The sequence below is a fragment of the Cimex lectularius genome, unplaced genomic scaffold, assembly GCF_000648675.2.
Source record: "Cimex lectularius strain Harlan isolate CLEC.00 unplaced genomic scaffold, Clec_2.1 scaffold20, whole genome shotgun sequence".
Taxonomy (NCBI): Eukaryota; Metazoa; Arthropoda; class Insecta; order Hemiptera; family Cimicidae; genus Cimex; species Cimex lectularius.
Window position 1 is genome coordinate 1,236,548 of NW_019392641.1, and position 19,420 is coordinate 1,255,967.

Below are 19,420 nucleotides of genomic sequence, written 5' to 3' on the forward strand. Positions count from 1 at the left end.
GTTTAATCAACTATTAAAAAACTAGACGTAGCTAGAGGAGAATTTGGAATAAAATAAGGAAGATGTGGAGTTTAAACATACTGGATTCAAGAGAGAAATTTCATGACCAGAAATAATTTAAACCCAATAGAAATTTCAAGTTTTAAATTCACTCCAATAACACATCTTTTCTTTGGTGATTGATCAGCCTTCTCAGTTTAAATTTTTTTTTTTTCTTTCCAAAAGGTAGATTGGGGATGAGGCCAGGAGTCAGAAACAACATTTATTTTCTTGTAGAGCTTTCAGCAGAATATATCACCTTCATCAGGACTTCGAAAAAAATCGTTATATTATATGAACGTCTACCGGCTATCCGTTATCCACACAAGTACCTGTTCATATAGTATAACGATTTTTTTCGAAGTCCTGATGAAGGCGATATATTCTGCTGAAAGCTCGACAAGAAAATAAATGTTGTTTCTGTCTTCCTGGCCTCATCCCCAATCTACCTTTTGGAAAGAAAAAAATATATCCAATAACATCACTCCTTTAGTCAATACAAATTCATTTTGATCTGATTGTCACCATTGCAATTCTGAAAATTGAAATATCATGTCGTACCCAATAATTTTAAAGAATAATATTAGTTTAAATTTGGTTTTGTTTATTTTAAAATTGTTCTTTTAATCATACCAAATTTATTTTGTTTTTCTTCTTATAATATTTTGTTTTATATTTTATATTACATATTTACTAAAAATATGTATGTATTTTGTCTAAAATGGTTTTTTTTTTTTTTTTTTTTTTTTTTTTTTAATAAACCTTTATTCCTTAAACATCAGAAATGTTAGAAATAAAGAAAATTTCAAAAAGTCTTTGATTATAGAATTGAACACGAAAATTTAGACAAGAAAGTAATAAAGGACAATCAATTCTATTAATAATTTATAAATGAACCCAAATTGTGAAATTTATATGTAATTTATAAGTATATTCCACTACACTTGAGTGAGGCATAGGTACACTTCTTCATAATAAGCACAAAATTAAATAATTATGTAAATAAAAAGAATTTGGTTTGTTTAATATTTTGTTTAAATGTTAAGAAATGTTTATCTTTTTCTAGTAATTAATTAACTAATAACGACTATTTAATTCATGAATTATTATATATATTTTTTAAATTAAATTATCTGTCACTATTTTCAATATTTTTTCTTTATTTTATTATTTTTGCTTTTGTATTGTATATTTCTATATTTTTTGTAAATTGAATTAATTCCATCAAATTTAATATTATTATTATACAATAAAAATTAATTATTCTGTAAGTTAACAATGTATGTGTTTTTATTTTTATTACAATAATAAAGTTAATGAAAAAAATGTAATGCAAATTGAAATTGTAAATTTTTGACTCGCTTAAGAATTTTATTGTTTTATGTTAAAAGAGAAATTTTGTGGTAACGTCTTAAGTGACCAGTATTGGCAGCTTGTAGTCTGTTGTCTAGACTGTTGTTATCAGTGGATACAAGTGTCCGCCATGATTGTTAACAGTAAGTTGTTAACAGCTGCTATTTATCAAATGAAACATTAGCCTCCCTTATCTATTTTATGTTTTGATCTACATCTTATCAGCGACTCGACCATTCCACAACTCATGTCTAATCCCTCATTGACCCTCCGCCCGTTAGCCAGGGGAAGCCCGCCTCCTGCCGCTAGCGACAGTCGCCCCTTCGTCGGACCGAGTTAGTTTCCGACGTGCATGTTTTGTCCGGACGGCCCCCAAGTCCCGAGCGAGGTCGTCGGATGGCCGGCCATAGCAGGAGCATCCGCATCAACCCGTTACACGAGGAATACTACCGAGAAAGGAGAATGAGGAGGTCGGAGGCGGCCTATTACGGCGACGGCGACTCGTCCGACTCGCCTCCGTACATGAAAGCCCAAGACAAGACGACGACGGCGGCGACAGCCGCCCCCGGGCCCGGGAGGAGGATTTGCCCCGACGACGAAGCCGACGTCCCTCTTTTAAACGGCATCGTGAGTCCATTCATTTCATTCATCCGCTGCTTGCGTTTAATCCCGTCCGTCGCTCGCTCGCTCTCACATTCATTTTTTTTATCGCTTTTTATTTCGTCCCCTCACGAATATCGACTTTTTTACTTTCTTGCACTCGCAAAGGACATTTTTTCTGTTTAAAATCAAAGTTTTACATGCAAAATTTATGAATTTTTCCTTCCATCAAATTTTTACAGAAAAAAAATATTTAACCATATTTTCCATTCGTTCCAATTCAGTTATCACTTAAAATCCGATATAGTGGTCGGATTTGTGGGCCTCAGCTTTAATACTCTGTTTAGGAGGTTGATGATATCAGACATCATCGTGGCATCATCAACCTCCTGAACAGAGTATCAGTTAAAAACAGAGGATCTGTTCAACTACCTTAACATTGAATCAATCAGATTTATTTTACAAACTTATTACCAACCGACAATTTTGTTAATATCACTGCCCACTTCTATATTCCCATTCCCGAACCCCAAGTTACATTTGTCTATCCAGTGGAATTCCCAACAATGTATGTAGTTAGTACACATTATTGGGAAGTCCATTGTATAGACAAATGTAATTAACACTGAAGACACACTCATTTCATGAGGTCGAAAACGTTCTGTTAATAAATAAAATTCCATGCTGCAGTATATATTCAACAACCTATCGTACAAATAATAAATGCTTATACAAAGCGATTTTTTTTTTCTTTCAAACTGCAGATTTTAAAAATAACTCTTTTTCTTCCTCCCTACAAATAGGAGACAAAAATGATAACGTAAATCACAACCCTATCTCCTTGCTCTCCTATCTTTTCCATAATATTTGAAAACAATTAAAATATCTACAAATATTTTGAAACCAATTCATTATTTAGCTCTTGTCAGTTTGGTTTCCAAGCCATTAAATACAGAAAAACCTTCGTAATTACTGTCTGTAATGTTTTGTAGAAGGTCTTTCTTCAGTACTCAGTTTCCTGGACCCGAATACCATTTATTTAAAAAAATTACTGCATTATAACTTTGCTAAAATATCAAATTTATTTAATCAGACTTATGAAACTGACCTCAAACAAATGATTTATATATGAGTCATATGAGTCTTGCTCACATTTTCGTAATTGGTTTTGCTGATGACAACTCATGTACTGACAAAAATGACAAAGCAAAAATCTGGCTCTCAATTTAAAAAATAAATAAATAAATGAAGACCTACAAGAGTTGATGATTGGTTTATCAAAAATGATCTTAGTAGTTCAAAAACAAAAACCCTTGCTATTGGCTTAAGAGATGTCAGAATCTGTAAAAAAAAAACCTGATTCTCTAAGGCTATTAGCACATAAGACCCAAGGCTAAACTGGGTTTCTCATTGTGATTTCACAATAAAAAAACACTAAACAAACGTATCTTTCTCTTCAGAAGCCTGGGTGCACAAGGGTCTAAAAAGCTCTTACTAAATGCATATTATGGCTATTGGCAGGGGTTACCATCCTTATACAGGGTATCCACCTAAAAAAGGGGAGTAAGAGTGTTAACTTTATCACATAGCTTTATGTTAAATGTGTGATTTATGCTTAAGATATCCCTGAGTGATTTTCAGAACCAAAATATTTGGTTCAAAAATAATTAATTTGGAAAGTATAACAGGTGGAAGTCAGTACAAAATAGCACAATTTAGTCTAAACGAATTACTGATTTATATAAGCTCAATTCTGCACATGGATGTGGATACATACCCATTTATGCAGAGCTGAGCCTTTCACTTCTCACAATCCACTAAGTAATTCCAGCTTTTATGTTATTTACAACAAAGGCTTCAAGAATCACCCATCTTGGGTGTTAGCTGTCTAGGGTCAGGCTTTGGCTCCATGGGCTATCAGCTGGTCAGTTCAGCCTCCAATGCAATTTTCTAGAACAAGTGCACTCATAATCTCACTTACTCTTTAATACATGAAGTTGATTCTTGAGATGAGATGAGGATGATCCTTCTTCTACCATTCATATGTTTCAAAAACGTACTATCGACAGTGCTTTTAATACATGAAAGCTTCTCTGCCGATCCAGCAGACACTGTTTTTTAATCATGGTTTTTAATGCATTTTTAGCATCATGGAGGTTAAAAGTCTGGCAGGGAGAATGTCTTGGCCAAAATTATTGGAAAATTAATAATACATTACCAGACTATCTAAAAACTAATTTTAATATAAATTTCAACAATAATATAATCTAACTTTTTAAATAAAAAAACCTTTGTCAGGTTTGATAAGTTTTTAGAATATTTTTATGTCTCAAAAAATTTCAAACATTTTATACAAGTAATATTTACGTACTAGACAAATATATTTATATTATATGGTCATAATAATGGTGCTTTAATTTCATATTTATTCTCTGTTTGTTATTATGTTTCAAAATTGAGGACAATGTAAATACCAAAAGTTCACTACAAGAAGATTAATTTTTTTAATTGTAAAGTAACAAAATGTGTTAATGATCTATTTTGATTTACCATATCATTAATATTTCATGAGTTTTCTTTGGGATGGAATAAAATTGAATAGTAATCTGAAATAATTATTATAAAACAAGTTTATTCTGTCAACAATTTCTTTGTCTCCTCTATTGAATCGTCAATTGAAATTGTACAAATAAGACAGTTTCGTCATTCGAGCGTAAATCCACTTCCATTTTTAAATTTGTTATTTGATAGACACCTGTTCATATTGAAATCAGCATTAGTATACATTTACATTCTTTATATTACAAAGTAACAACCTTCGAAAATAATTAACTGTCTCGTCTTCAGAAGAACTGTCCCTAAAAACAACATATTAAGTGATGCGAATGAATAAAAATGTAAGTAATGTTTTTCTTACAAATCACTTGAACGGTGTTCCTGCGATTTCATGAATTTGTGGAATGTGTGTTGTATATTGTTGATCCGATTCCTTTCTATAAAATTAAACTCCAGGTCGCTTTCATCCGAACTCAAGCTAAAATTTAACCAGTGAAATTATTACAAATTGTATGTTTGAAAATATGAATGACTCTTGCCTCAGTGTCATATCCACTGATCTTATTTTCTCTTTGGAAACTGTTTTTGTAAGAACCTTCTGTTTTAGTTTTTCATGCATGAAATTGATAGAGTGGTTGGAAATATTGCTGAACACATTAGGTTCGCTTTTATCCGACAAACTCTCCTCTTGTAATCGTTTCAACTTTTTCTTACATTCTTTTACAATTGGCTTATTGCTGTTGGTAGGGTTTTTCTCTATGCCATTCAAATTTTTGGTTTTGGTATTGTTTTTTGGATTTTCAGTCTTTTTAATGCAATCTGTAGATCTGCTCTGGACCAAAGGACGTTGTTTAATCAATGTTTTGGTAAGTCCATCTCCTGAAGACTGAGGTCGAGATCTGCCACTGTTTCTGGAGCACAATTGTGGCAAACTTTTATTCCGTATGGAGTTTGGTAAATTAGTGTTCCTGTAAATAATGATTCATTTTATTTTATTTCAACATTTTCAGTTATGATTTATAACTGTACAATTAAGCAGTTGTTTATTAAACATGGTACTCATGTTTGTATTTAAATAACTAGAATTAGACTAGATTAGAAAAAGAAGTTGGACTCTTTTACAACCTTTGTATCATGACCAGTCTATTGTGCATCTTATTGTTTTGCTCCTCATTAAGCTGAAGGCTTTTTGCCAGATCCCAAAGATTTTTTACCATGTGTATCCTTCAAACCCGAGCTTTTCCTCTCCTTGCGTTTTAAGTGTTAGATGTATCGACCACTTTTCTATTCTTGAATACTCTGGATCACTCACTCTTACTCTAATACATTAGATCGTCTTATAAGACCATACCATGATCCAAAGTATTCGTATGTACATAAACCTTTGCACCAACAGAGGAATTTTCCACTGTCTCCACTTTTTTCTGGAAATATTTGCATAGGCTTGTTTCTGCCACTCCGAGACCACATCCTAGATTTATTAGTTCTGCTGTTTAGTTTCTGTGATAGTCCTTTGATGAACTTTTTTATTGCCTCTGCCCTGAGGTACTTTCCTGTTGAACTGAGGGCTTATTTTTAATCCGTTGCCTGATGTACTCACATTTTTGGTAGTTTGGTTCAGGGCTAATAGGTATTCTCATCAAACTCTTTGGCCAATTTAAGAGACCCTTCTGACCCAGTACAGGCCATATGCTGTTAATACAAGAGTCCTACTTTTTAGCCAAAGCACACATTAGAGAAATGTTGATACACACCATGAAAGGAAATCACATACCACCCCCCAATCCAGTTGTATTTCATTTCATACACTTATTGCTTTAATAATATAAATTGACCCAATTGAACATTTACCTTTCGTTGTTCATGTAAGTTGTGACTGCAGATTGTGATATTGCTTTCATCGGCCCATTTCTTTGAGGTTTATCAGGAACCTTCGTTCTGATCGCAAAGTTTTGAATATTTATCGAACTGTATTTCTCCATGTTCTTCATAATATCTGTCATACTGTTAAAAAAAAAAAAAAGTGAAAAACAAAAATTTTGCCATTATTTTGGAAAGAATTAATAATTACGTGAGAGTAGGAGACACTTTTGGGTTTGGGCTTTGCGATTGGTATTTCCTAGAATAAAAATACATTTTTTTTAAATAGGATAATTTGTATTATGTATATTGCATGTACATTACTTTATCATTGTCATTTTCGGAGGAATTTGCTTGGGAATACTACACATCAGTGAGCCAGAACTTCTAATGCTGTATTGGCTACCACTAAAATTGCTTTTAAAATTTTTAGAACTTATAAATAACTTTTGTTTGCATTTCTATTACTTTTTATTCCTCACTGTACTTAAATCGCTCGAAGATCTTGCTTTGTTATTGCGAGCTGATGATCCAAAGTTAGTAGCCAAAGAAGTATTTGATTGAATATCTATCCACCCGTACTACTCAACAAAATACTAAATTAAAAATAAACTAATTTATAAATGGAACTTACGTTTGCTTTATCTTCGTCATTCGAATTAATCGCTAGAGTTTGGACGATGTTTGCTATTATTGTTATATCTGTAATTGGATTTCTTCTAACATCAAAAACAACAATCTCGTTGTCAACACAAAGCAATTGTTGGATTAGATTGCACCCCCAATCAGTTATCCCACAATTTTGCATATCTACAGCTGTCACATAATCAGGTTAAGTGGTGTAAACTTTTTTTTTTTAATTGGATACCTTTGATCCAGAAATCGTCTAATAACACATCAATCATAACATTAAGCCCTTTATCGCCAATATCAGGATTATCGTTGATTGTTATTCTTCTTAAACCCGGTATTAATTCGTTTGGGACATTCCGATATCTCAATGAATGTTTCCAGCATTCACCATACCTTGCTATCTCTTGGGTCTTTTGAATTACAAAATTTATAGGAAATTTTGGTTTAAAACGACTGCCAAAATTTACACTACCTTCATCAGATTTGCAATGCTCGTTGCACCCTTTTCGGAAAGGCAGTTGTTTGTTAAATCCAATGATATCAAACAAGTGGTATTTCTTACGGCCCTACATAAAACATCGCAATATTCATCACCAATTTTGCAATTTGGCAATGAAAGATATTGTAGAGACTTAGTTTGTTCCAGTGCCTGAGCAAAAGTCAAAAGTTGTTATCACAAAATAAATGTTTGACTGTTCCATTAAAAAAACAAATATTTCAGAAGTGTTGCATTTATTATAGTTTAACTTAAATAAAGGCAACAACAAAAAATGTTTTAAAAATAATAATGCAATTCTTAATAATTATTTTTTTCGATTAGACACCAACACAAAAATAAATCATATGTTGTATACTTATAATAAAAATAACAATACTTGGATATTAGTTCACCTCACTCAAAATTTGCATTGGTTCTCCGTACAAAGGTAGCATTTGCAGTTGAAGACATGTCAATGCTCGTGATTGGGACAGACATTCAGACAAAGCATTAATAAGCTTTATCAGTATGTACTTTGTGAAAATTACCGGCCCTTTGGTAAAATCTCTTACTTTTTTCTCACAGTTTATGTTGTCTAGCATAACTAAAAAAAAAGAAAGTATAAACAGTTTTGGCCGATTCGTACAGAGGAGATTTTGCGGATTACCACATCCCGATGACAAACGACTTCTTATGTTAATAAAATGCAAAAATTTATCTCCTCTTATAGCTTTTAACAATGGAATCCAGTCTTTGTACTTTATTCTATCTCCTATGAACGAAAGGATATTACGAGATAGATAAGCTTTGATGTCTCGTAAAGGCTCTGTATGGTGTGCCTTGCAGACACATTCATATTTATCAGAGAAATTGCTACATAATGACCAATTGCTTCTAATACTTGTTGTACTCGCTAAAATATAAAATCAGTGGATAGAAAGAGCCTAGAAGAAAGAATAAGCATAACGTGTTCATTGTCACTCTCACCGCTACGGCTGCTGACCGGCCTACTGCTGACAGGTCTACTGCTTGTAAACGATTTCACAGATTCTGGCATGCTTTTGAATGAATTAACAAAAGATGCAAAGATTGAAGAGTGATTTACTATTCAGCAAAGGAGAACTTTTAAATAAGAAATATTCCAACAGACAAACTATTAAGCACTAATAACTGTTGAATAAACAAGGAAGTAAGAAAATTAACCATAAAACATAATAAAATAATTGAATCATATGAGAGAACATAGAGTAAATATGTTCCATAAAAAAATAATCTCGTTCTTTTATGAAAAACCAATCAATGAAGACAAGGTTATTTATTTATTATTTATTCAACAATAAATCATTATAATCTTTTTCTTGTCTTTTTTTTAATATGGTTTTAAAATTTGTTTTCTAAATGTTCAACAAATGTGTGTAGCTTTTACATAAGTATGTAATTGCTGCAAACATCTTACCATTTGTATTAAGCCTGTTAAGTCCTCCTGTATGACAGGAATCCCTTTCTTAACTTTAAATTATTTACATAAATATAATATTCTCTTGCATTTGGTAAGATGTTTTATAAATTTACATATATCAATGATTTATTCATTAAGATGAACAAAAGGAAGTATCAGACCTTCATATTGATTGTATAAAATCAATAGATGTAGATGTAAAATTTTTGTTAATTTAGCACAGAGCGCTCTTTGAGAGTTATTGTATCCCCTATTCTGTACCTATACTAATTTATCAATTAACTTGATTATTAGGCCTAGTTTTAGTGGTTGGATTTCTTCTATATGTCTTGTTCTGTATTGTTCTTCTACTGGACAAACCTCAAGATTTTGCTGATTCCAAACTAGAGACCGTGGTAGATACTTTACTCGATTATGCCTGTTTTTAGAATTTAAAAATATTTTTCTTGTGATTTTTTTTTTTTGTCAAATTAACTTGTTATATCTTTGATTTCAACTATTAAAAAAAATTACCCTTGGGAGTGCAGAAAGTAATCAAAACATATGTAGAGTGTTCAAAATCATGCTCTTGATGCAACAGGAATTAATTTTAACAATGCTTGTACTATTTTTGCAACCATTTATAATTCTTAATAGGTTACTTGTATATTTGAGTAAGTTCATTAAAAACAAAAAACAAAATTGAAATTTACCTCATATAAATATATTTTCTTGTAATAAACTTTTATTACATAAATTAATAAGAAAATGATTGTTTATTGACATTCAATGAACTAACAAGTGTTTAGATTTTTTTGTATTGTTTTTTGAGCCTGTTTGTTGGACACTCTGTGTATTGAAAACAGTGAGTTTTTTGAAAATAATAGATTTTTGAATTTTGCTGGGCGTCAGGACGGTTACAACTATAATCCACCTGAAGTAAGAGATTACTGCAAAGAACCAATGCCAATGACAAATTCACAGGCCTGGAAGAAACTTGTCGCTGCCACTACTATGTGCCTGATGTTCATGGTAAGCCGGTTTTTGCCTGTGACTGTTGAAAGTTTATTAAGTTAAGAAATATGCCTGGATGAGATTGTCTTGACTTTTAGGTGGTTGAGCTAGTTGGAGGATACATAGCAGGGAGCCTTGCTGTCATGACTGATGCTGCGCATTTACTCTCAGACTGTGTTGGCTTCCTTGTGGGCCTCTTTGCCGTATGGATTTCCGGTCAACCTCCAACAAACCGTTTTACGTATGGATATCACAGAGCAGGTTTGGTTGAGTTTATAACAGAATTTTGTTTTACTTTAAAAAATTAATGTAACAATAATGCTAATATTAACTATCAATTTAAAATAAATTTCTTCTCAGAACTGGGACTATATTTAAAATTTATATTTTTTTCACAGAGGTTCTTGGTGCATTACTTTCCATTTCTGTAATATGGATTCTCACCGGCATTTTTATTTATCTTGCTGTTGAAAGACTAGTTAAAGCAGATTTTGAAATTCATGCGGATGCTATGCTTATCGTATCTGCTATCGGGATCGCTATTAACATCATGTTTGTAATATATTTATAAGATTTATTTTTGTTCATTATAAATTGTATTGGTTAAATTTAGCATGGGTTGTATTCTACATACTGGGCATGGTCATAATCATCATCATGGTGGAGCTTCCAATGAGGACAATATCAATGTCAAAGCCGCTGTAGTTCATGTAATAGGTGATCTTATTCAAAGCACGGGAGTTTTTATATCAGCTCTAGTCATAAAATTTTATGTATGTCTCTCAATAGAAGTTTAAACTAGAATGGATTTTAAACTTTTTAAATTTTATTTTAGCCGTCAGCAAAGATTGTTGACCCAATGTGTACATTCCTTTGCTGCATTTTAGTAATGTGCTCAACAATACCGGTGCTAAGGGAAAGCGTATGGGTGTTACTTGAAAGTTTTCCACCAGAGCTGGACTATATACAGCTACACACTGCCCTGTCAAGGTTGGAAGGGGTTCAAGACGTTCATTCACTCCATGTCTGGGCTCTCAGCCCTGCAAAATATATCGCAACGGCCCATTTAGCTGTTGGTCTGTATATTTTTTAACTTGTAGGTAAATCTTGTCACTATCTGAAGATTGTAATTTTTAACAGGTGGCTTTGCCGACAAGGAGGAGGTCTTGCAGAGGGCGCAGTCCCTCTTGCATGAAAAGTTCCGGCTTGAGAGATCGACGATTCAGGTTGAGAGGTCCTTGGGTGACATAATAGCTCAATGACAATACATAAACGACGTCAATATCTGGCTCGTATGATTACGAAGTAGAATTCCTTTTCCTCCCTTGTTTGGAATTTTCCCCTCTCCCTTGTTGTAATCAGGTCCCAGAGGGAAAATCAACGTGGTAGAAAGATTGTTAGGAATTGGAAAACCGGATTCGGGACGTCGTCTGCTTAAAACTATTTGCTAAATTATATACGGATAATTATGGAATAATCTTACATACCTAGAAATAATATAATCATTTTTTTTCCAAGTTTATTCAGTGAAAACTTTTAATTTTTATTCTCAAAAAATCATAGCTGTAATGATTAAAATCAGTTACCTCGTTTTATTTATTATCAATGTTTTGAATGAAATAAAATATGTTTATTAAGTTAGAAACAATTAAGTTCTAATTTCTTGCTAATCTGAGAGAAAGGTTAAATCAATGACATTATGTAACGTTATTGGTCAATATCATGTCTCTCTAGTTTAACTTTCTTTCTCAGTGAAGAAATCAGTTATATCAGGCAAAACGATAATTATCAATAACGATAATACTGGTTTTTGTATTGTTTAAGACCTGAATTTCCAAGGTGGGGGAATGTTATAGGATTTACAATTAATATTTTAAGGTTGTTGTATAGGTTGTGCTTTTGTCTATAGACTGTATATATTATATATTATGTTTTTAACGGAATTCCTAAAGATATAAATTCCTATCGTCATATTTTTGTTGGTATAATCTTAACATTTATAGGTTTATAACATGATTAGATTTTATTGATTCTAGATTTTTAGCAATCATGCAGAATCAGGTGAACCATTACAATGAATGAATCTATGAATCGTGTTCTTTTTGAAAAATATAATTTATTTTTGAATACAAGGTTTTAAAGCCATATTAGTTTGTTGCACTCTTGAAATGATAATGTAAATGATCTAAGCTTAGATCAACAGTACAATTCCACTTGTAGACTGTCTTATTTATTGTCATCGATATATCATTTACATAAGAATATACCTGACAGGTGTTATAAATTATTGTTATTTGTCATAAGTTATATATAAATAATGTTTAGCCTTAATCATAAGGACGTTATGAACTGAAAAAAATGAAAAAGAAGAAGATATTGTAATATTAGGACATGTAATATATTATTAATAATGTTGAGATAATGATTAACAGTTATAAATGTTCATTGTCGTAACCTATGCAATCCGTGCATTTATCTGTGTTCATCAAAATTTTGTGGATCTTCATATTATAGTGATAAATACTCTGATGAAAGCCAAAAACAGTCAATGGAATCTGTGGTCAATGGAAATGAGTTTTGAACCTGCTGTCTCCTTACCATTTTGATTCCAATTTAATATACCTGTAAGTTCAAGTCGTTTGATTGCCTGTGATATGTCGATAATTTAGTAGATTTTTAGCCCCGTTTGTTGGCTATTAGATATCGAAAATTCCTGACCTCTAAGGAGAAGAAACAAGTGTTCATACCCTTGCCAAATGCAAAATTTTCTTTCATGCAGCAGTTAGAATGGAACTAAAGAAAAGACTGCTTTGTATTGTTAAAAACAATTTTTTAAAAAGATTTTTACATTTTCATTTATAACACAATTTTGCTATTTGCTCTTTTAAGTCTCATTTGAGACCTTAGTTTTAATTAATTTATGTGGAGGAGCAGTCAAACACATGCATTTCACTGATGGGATTTATCCTTTAGCATGATGATTTGTATGTTGAATCGACACAGGGTCTGCCTCCACTCGCGGTTTTTTTTAGTTATTCAAAAGTATTTCGGCATAGCACCATCTTCAGTGAGGAACGAATTCAATCGTTTCACCGACTCGCAGACCAAAACCCATCATCAACTCTAAGTTGATTTGTAATAATTAATAATTTAAGTTTCATTATATTCTATAGAACAAATATAGTTCATTCCTTTTTAAAAAGATAGTTCCTACTCATAGTACACTTGAAGGATTTCTACAACATGATGATGAGCTAAGGGCTCGAAATCCAAATTGTTGGAAAAAAACTTACTGTGAGTAGGAACTATCTTTTTAAAAAGGATTGATCAACGCACTCACTCCATCGTTCATTTCCACATATAGTTCTTCAGTTAGGTTAAATAACAGTTTCAAACTTGTCAGTTCTCTTGGGAAAAAAGTTTTAAAAATTGTACAATTGAGTGCCTACAATTTTAAGCTTTAAACATTCCAAATCACCTATAATTTTTTTTCTGCATTGGTTTGCTCATTTATAAATAGTTAATAATTTGTGAAAATCCAACGGTTTTCTAGTGATTTGCACATTCCGACTTGTTTGAAAGGTAGAAAGAACTTTATCTTTCTCGGCAGTATAGATGTAGTTTTCCTATCTCAGCGTGGAAGGAAATAAGTATAATTGTCCGCGTTTTATCTTTACAATGTTGTCCATGATTAAGAAAATTGGTTAATTTTTAAACTGTTTGCCCCCATTTAAGCCAAAACTATTTTTGTAAAACAAACACCAAATTGAAAATAACATTAACTTAATTAATCAATAATTTAATTAGTTACCTGTTTATGATTAATTATTATTTCTAATTTTTCTTCTCAACTGTCTTTGCATAAAAATTTGAAATATTAATTAATCAATAAATTAACGAATAGAAAAAAATAGAACCAATTAAGTAATTTTTTTTTTACATCACAGACAACAGTTTTTACTTATAGAATTTTCAACCTATCAAAATTTGAATACCTTTCCTCCAAAATTTTTCCCATTCTGGTTTTTCAAATATTTTTTTATTTGACTGAAACAATTTGTTTTATAGCCTGTTCTAACATAATTTTGTGCCAAACAAAACATTGAAAAGTACTGCATTTAAAATTTCAATGTATTAAATAGTTTTGAAAATAGCCATTTTTCTGACTTCCAATCCATGATAAAACTTCCATGCAGGATTAATGTTAGCCTTTTATTTAAATATAAGATTTATTATATATTTAAACATACATATATATATTTATTTATTTAGTAAGATAAAGGAATTTATTTATTTGCTTATGGTTCTATCCTCTCTTTGTGGCTCTGTTGATATATTTACATTCTAATACAGGGCTTCTCCTTCGTTCCTCTTCTTTGACCCCACCAGAGAGAAAGATCCGTAGCAAAAAAGAAAACTGAATGTTTCTAATTTTGTAGAAAGTACAAAGCTTTAAGTCCGCCCAGTTTAAAATCCTGAAAATATGAGTCTGAACTACATAGCACGATAAAACTTTTATTGGCGAGAATTTTAAAAAAGTTGGTTCTTTATTTGTATTTGCAAAATTAGTTTTATTTGTACTATATACATTATTGTATCGTATATTTTGTTAGAAGTCATTTGAGCACAATCTTAGGATTAAAAAAAAATACTCTTACAAATAATTTGCACATAAAAACCAAAAGAAGTTAATCGGTCAAAATATTAGCCATTATAAAATGTGAATTGCTTAAATGTAAGATTTGGATATACTGCAAAAGTATAACGAATAAAACTTTTAAAGTGATGATTTAGAATAATATTAGAGTTGTTAAATTTAAGTACAAGAATTAAGTTACAAAAAAACATTAGTTAATAAAATTAATCTACATTAATTGAAAATTTTCTAAATTCACATCCAAAGCACATGTATATACTCAAAATTATTTCATGATAATCACTATTTCACATCATTTATATATAGAAGTATGACTTATAATTTTTAAAAAAATCCTTACGACGCTTTGCAGATTTTTGAAAAAACCTGATCACTGCTTTCAGTGCCTTTTAAAGTAAAAATAATCTCCAGAAATAAGACTTCATCGAATACAAGACAAAGCCCATTGTGCCTTCTTTTGGGCATGCTGCTATCATCTTAGATACACAGCATTCTAAGCTTAATCCAATATTTTATTATTACACTTTCTCGTCTTGGAAATGTACAAGCGCCAAGCGTGGATAAAGCAGCAAAACGCGTACAGCTCGTCCAAAATGGGTAGCCGGGTGGGTGATGAATCAGTTTTTTGTTTCTTTTTCTAACCGTTGTGGCCACTGACACTGACACGCTTGAATTGGTTCTTTATAAATGTTTTAAGCCAAATCAAATATGATGTGCTCAATTTTGAGAAAAAGTGCATAAAAACGTGGACCATTAAATGTCTTTTTGACATAAACAGTTGATATTGCAAGAACGTTATTTATTAAAAAAATTAACTCAAACATTTTTACATTTAAACATTTTTTTTAAAATAATATAAATACATGTATTATATTATAACATTTGTTATAATCTTGTTAATTGTAATCCTAGTTTTTCTGCAAGGATAAATATTTAAATGAAATTTACTCTGAAAATTGATGAATAAATAAAATCCAAATTCCCCAAATCGTGTCACTTGTAATGTTGAAGAGAAAAAAAAATTAATAACTGCAGTGAATTATTGAAGACAACTTTCATGTACTCTGCATTGCATTCAATATGTTTAATAATCTTTAAAAACATTAATTTACACATTTATAGCCAAATGCTTAATAAAACAATATAATTGCACACCAGTAATTTACACAATAAACATAAGTTAGCTTTATGATTTTACTGGGAAAAGCTTGTTTCATAGCTTACTTTTCTTGCCTATGTTGTTTCGTTCATAATTTAACATAACTTTTTGTTAAAGATCTAAACCAATTCTGCTCCTTCAATCAAGTAGAAACTGAGTCCTTTATTAGCTTTACTCTCGTTTTGCTTAGAGTACAGGACTTTAAGTAGGCTGTTCATATTTTTATGCTGTTAAACATTAATCTAGGGGAAAAACTTCAAGTGCATATTACACCTGGATTTCAAGGTGTATATGTATTGATTACCAATTGTTTTTGCAGTACAGAAAGCCCAGTAGGCATTGCTTTCAACCCCCACAGCATTGTTGAATTTGCCAATAAAAAAAAAGACATGAGCTTTTTTTATAGGATATATTTTTGATATTACTAAATTTACTTGCATGTTGAGCAAAGTTAGGAATGTTTTAAACGATACGCATGTCATTTAGATGAGTATGTTTAATATTTTTAACACATTTTTATTTTTTATTTATTTATAGTTTGCAGACAGATTTGAAGAAAAAAAAATGTTATTGGAAAGAATAAATGTTATCTGATACTGGGGCCAAATTCCCGTCTACTTTCCTGTGTTTCCTTTCCAGATTTTTTTCCATTTTCTCTCCTTTCATATTTTTCTATTTATTTTTTATTTTTATTGGAAGTATTGGAAATAAAGAATTACCACAAAAATTGATTTTACTCAATGGTTTTTGTTTTTTTGTACCTTCTACTATTTACTACGTGAATAAAGCATTCAAGGGAAAAAGTGTTTGTTATAAAAATTATAGCTGTTATTAGTGACCACACCGATTTTGACCTCCTGTGCAACTGATCTCGGGTTCCAGGGCCGGCTAAGACTCAAACAAATTTCTCACTCTCTTCAATTCTTAAATATAATAATATATTTATATGTGCAAATGATTCATATCAGCAGGCGATGGAATACATACTTTATATTTGACCATTGACATGGGTATTTCTGCTTGTACTTAAGCAGGATGAGGAAGATGGAAGACTCATCATGCATTTTTGACGACTTTCCACCAGAATACCTTGAACTGGAGGCAGTGATGGGACATATCACACTGGAGAATGTCGTCTGAATAATGATTAGGTCTCGCAATGGCAGGACGAGGATGGCAGCCTTCATAAAGATGGTACTGCTACAAAACAAGGTGATGCTTGATGGTCTAGGTGATGAATCTGGAACTGGTTTTTTTTTTAAACACCAGTGCTTAGTGAGGTGGCCCCAGCTGATGCCATGCTCATAGCGATTCCAGGATGGGAAAAGAGCCGGTTTTTTAGTTGGAGCAAGTCTCACACACCCGGGTGGGTGCTTCCCAAAGAGCCAGTATTATGTGGGCTTGGTCCAAAAGTATTAGTTATGTGCCAATCATGTATGGCTTATTCTGAGTAGGGTAAGTTTAAAGCATTCAACGATAGAACAATGTCTACTTTATGATTTTATATTTGTGTTTTTAACAGCAGTGTGCTGTATAAGAGGTTAGGTACTGAATTTAGAAATATTACAATATCTAAAAATCAATCTTTTTAGCTTTATAAACCATATTTAATTTACAATATTAAATTATTTAAATTCCTAGTTAATTAATTTTAGCTCAAGTAACAGCCAGTTTAACATTTTTTCTATGTTTGATGTCAACTTTATAAAGAAACGTATTATAAACATTTTTTGAAATTAAATTTAAATTTTCTTCTTAATCAGAAAACATTTAATTTGATAGAAGAGAGAAAACATTTTTTAGTATTGTGGATAATGACATTATATATTTTTGAACCTTTTATTTTGAATATTTTATAATATTTGAGCATGAAAAACTAGTTTTTTATCTTCTTTTATCACATTTCATGCCCATGGGTAAAATTCGTCAGGAAAATAGATACTTGAGCTAATCCTTGAGAACTTGTTTACTCAATTGGATGAATATGACTGTAAATAAACACTATTGGTTTGTCTGGGGAAAAAATTTGGGCCATTTTAAAAATAAATGTTAATTAACTGTTTTTTTCTAACATTTTAGTTTTTAAATTTGTGAAATGGACGAAGTAAATATATGGCCATTAATTATTATTGTAGAAATACATTCATACTTAAGAATATACAATTTTTGTTCTGTAGAACGAAGGGAAGGATTATCAGTTAAAAAGATTTCTTGAAGATGTAAATAAATCATCAAATAAAAAAGTATTATTATTAGTTTTTATATGAACAAAGTAATTGCAGTTTTCTACTCTAATCAGTAATGTTCTTTCCCTCTGAACAGAAAAAGGAGAAAAAGAAAAGTAAATCGAAAAGAAAACAAATAAAATTACCGACTGTAAGTACATTTCATTCTCATTTAACTATTTAATTAGATAATTAAAACTTTATCTTTTAGTTGAGTGTTAATAGGGGTATATTTGAAAATGTACTGCTCGGTAAGACCTGCCACAGAGGTGAGTATATAAATAAATATAAAAAGGAAACAAGAAAATTTATCTTTTGAGCTATTTCAGAAACATACAGTCCTCTTCAAAAAGCAAGGATGAATGAGGATATTTTCGCTTTGGCCCAGAACAGACCCAACCAAGAAGATTTTTCCTTGATGAATATAAATATAGCGTATTATTTTTTTGTTTCTTCATAGTTCACTTATAAATTTATTAATTATTAAATACCTAACAGAGGAGAGAATACAGCGCTTAAGGACACTGAGTTGATTGATCAGAAAAAAGAAAATAGTTTACCGCCGTGTACATCAGAGCAGAATAGCCATAAAAATGATGGACTTAATGCTGAAAGAGAAAAGTCAGAAAGCGATAGAAGGGAAATGCCATTATTAAATTACGTCTGTCATAATGATACAAGGTTCTTTAATTTAATTTAATAAAATATTCCTTATTTGTTAACAAGTTCGTTTCAGAGCTACTAAGAAGACAGTTCAAGAAGATAAAGAACCATACTGTCATGTCGGAAGATCGGACAAACAATTGGAATTTTTCTCTAACAAAAAATCATTTGATGTTTTAAATTTTGATTTCCTGGCCAAGAATAGCTCAAGTGGGTCTGATGATAGCGATTCTCACCTTTTTTTCAGAAAAAAAGTCAACCATGACATTTTTCTTCCTGAAAAGTACACCTTAAACAATAAAGTAAAATTAATTTTTAAAATTTCATGGTTATGATGGCTCAGTAGTAATAATAATAAAAGGTGGGTAAATTTCAGATAAACTATAACCAGACTAATCGTTACACGAGTGAAAATATTCTTCAGCATTCTTACACACCGAATAAAAAATTTAAGTTCTTCAATCCTCATACATTTCCTGATAAAAAGCGTAAAAAGAGTTATAGGCTTTCCCCTCACACGTATTGAACTTCCAGAAGAACTTTCCATGTTTTGGTATTAATCAATTTAAAAATAATTATAAATATTATTGTAAAAATTTCTCTGGAATATATTAAGAAAGTAATCTTACAAATTGAGACTTTTGTTCACTTATTTATTTATGTTATTCTCAGGGCTTTTTTGTTTTTTTCTGCCCACACAAGATGTTGAATAAAAAAATACAATTAAATGACTAAATGTACAATA

General features: G+C 31.1%; 3 protein-coding genes across 9 annotated transcripts; 2 read left to right on the forward strand and 1 right to left on the reverse strand.

Annotated features, from left to right (window-relative positions):
• The first annotated feature begins 1,492 nt into the window (after positions 1–1,492).
• LOC106661423 (zinc transporter 2-like) lies at positions 1,493–13,666 on the forward strand. Its single transcript, XM_014384793.2, has 7 exons — positions 1,493–2,019; positions 9,870–9,989; positions 10,070–10,232; positions 10,370–10,523; positions 10,585–10,744; positions 10,807–11,047; positions 11,112–13,666. The coding sequence occupies exons 1-7, from the start codon at positions 1,789–1,791 to the stop codon at positions 11,231–11,233; spliced, it is 1,191 nt and encodes a 396-aa protein (XP_014240279.1). The 5' UTR covers positions 1,493–1,788; the 3' UTR covers positions 11,234–13,666.
• On the reverse strand, positions 4,543–8,855 carry LOC106661422 (centrosomal protein of 78 kDa-like). Of its 3 annotated transcripts, XM_014384792.2 has the most exons (14): positions 8,507–8,854; positions 8,187–8,432; positions 7,933–8,123; positions 7,514–7,690; positions 7,277–7,451; positions 7,043–7,224; positions 6,877–6,989; positions 6,733–6,825; positions 6,620–6,667; positions 6,400–6,552; positions 5,088–5,516; positions 4,910–5,026; positions 4,809–4,850; positions 4,543–4,747 (listed from the first exon to the last, which is right to left on the reverse strand). In XM_014384792.2, the coding sequence occupies exons 1-14, from the start codon at positions 8,574–8,576 to the stop codon at positions 4,696–4,698; spliced, it is 2,088 nt and encodes a 695-aa protein (XP_014240278.1). In that variant the 5' UTR covers positions 8,577–8,854; the 3' UTR covers positions 4,543–4,695. The 3 variants fall into 3 exon arrangements, with proteins under 3 accessions (XP_014240278.1, XP_014240277.1, XP_014240276.1); XM_014384791.2 differs by having other exon boundaries at positions 6,733–6,816; positions 7,933–8,432; positions 8,507–8,855; XM_014384790.2 differs by having other exon boundaries at positions 7,933–8,432; positions 8,507–8,855.
• A 4,019-nt stretch (positions 13,667–17,685) lies between the features above and the next one.
• Positions 17,686–19,392, forward strand: LOC106661318. 5 transcript variants are annotated; one of them, XM_014384620.2, is made up of 8 exons: positions 17,686–17,794; positions 17,867–17,891; positions 17,965–18,163; positions 18,224–18,281; positions 18,342–18,447; positions 18,511–18,693; positions 18,749–18,977; positions 19,037–19,392. In XM_014384620.2, the coding sequence occupies exons 3-8, from the start codon at positions 18,089–18,091 to the stop codon at positions 19,199–19,201; spliced, it is 816 nt and encodes a 271-aa protein (XP_014240106.1). In that variant the 5' UTR covers positions 17,686–17,794; positions 17,867–17,891; positions 17,965–18,088; the 3' UTR covers positions 19,202–19,392. The 5 variants fall into 5 exon arrangements, with proteins under 5 accessions (XP_014240106.1, XP_024085133.1, XP_014240104.1 ...); XM_024229365.1 differs by having other exon boundaries at positions 17,686–18,006; positions 18,070–18,163; XM_014384618.2 differs by having other exon boundaries at positions 17,686–17,891.
• The last annotated feature ends 28 nt before the right edge of the window (positions 19,393–19,420 follow it).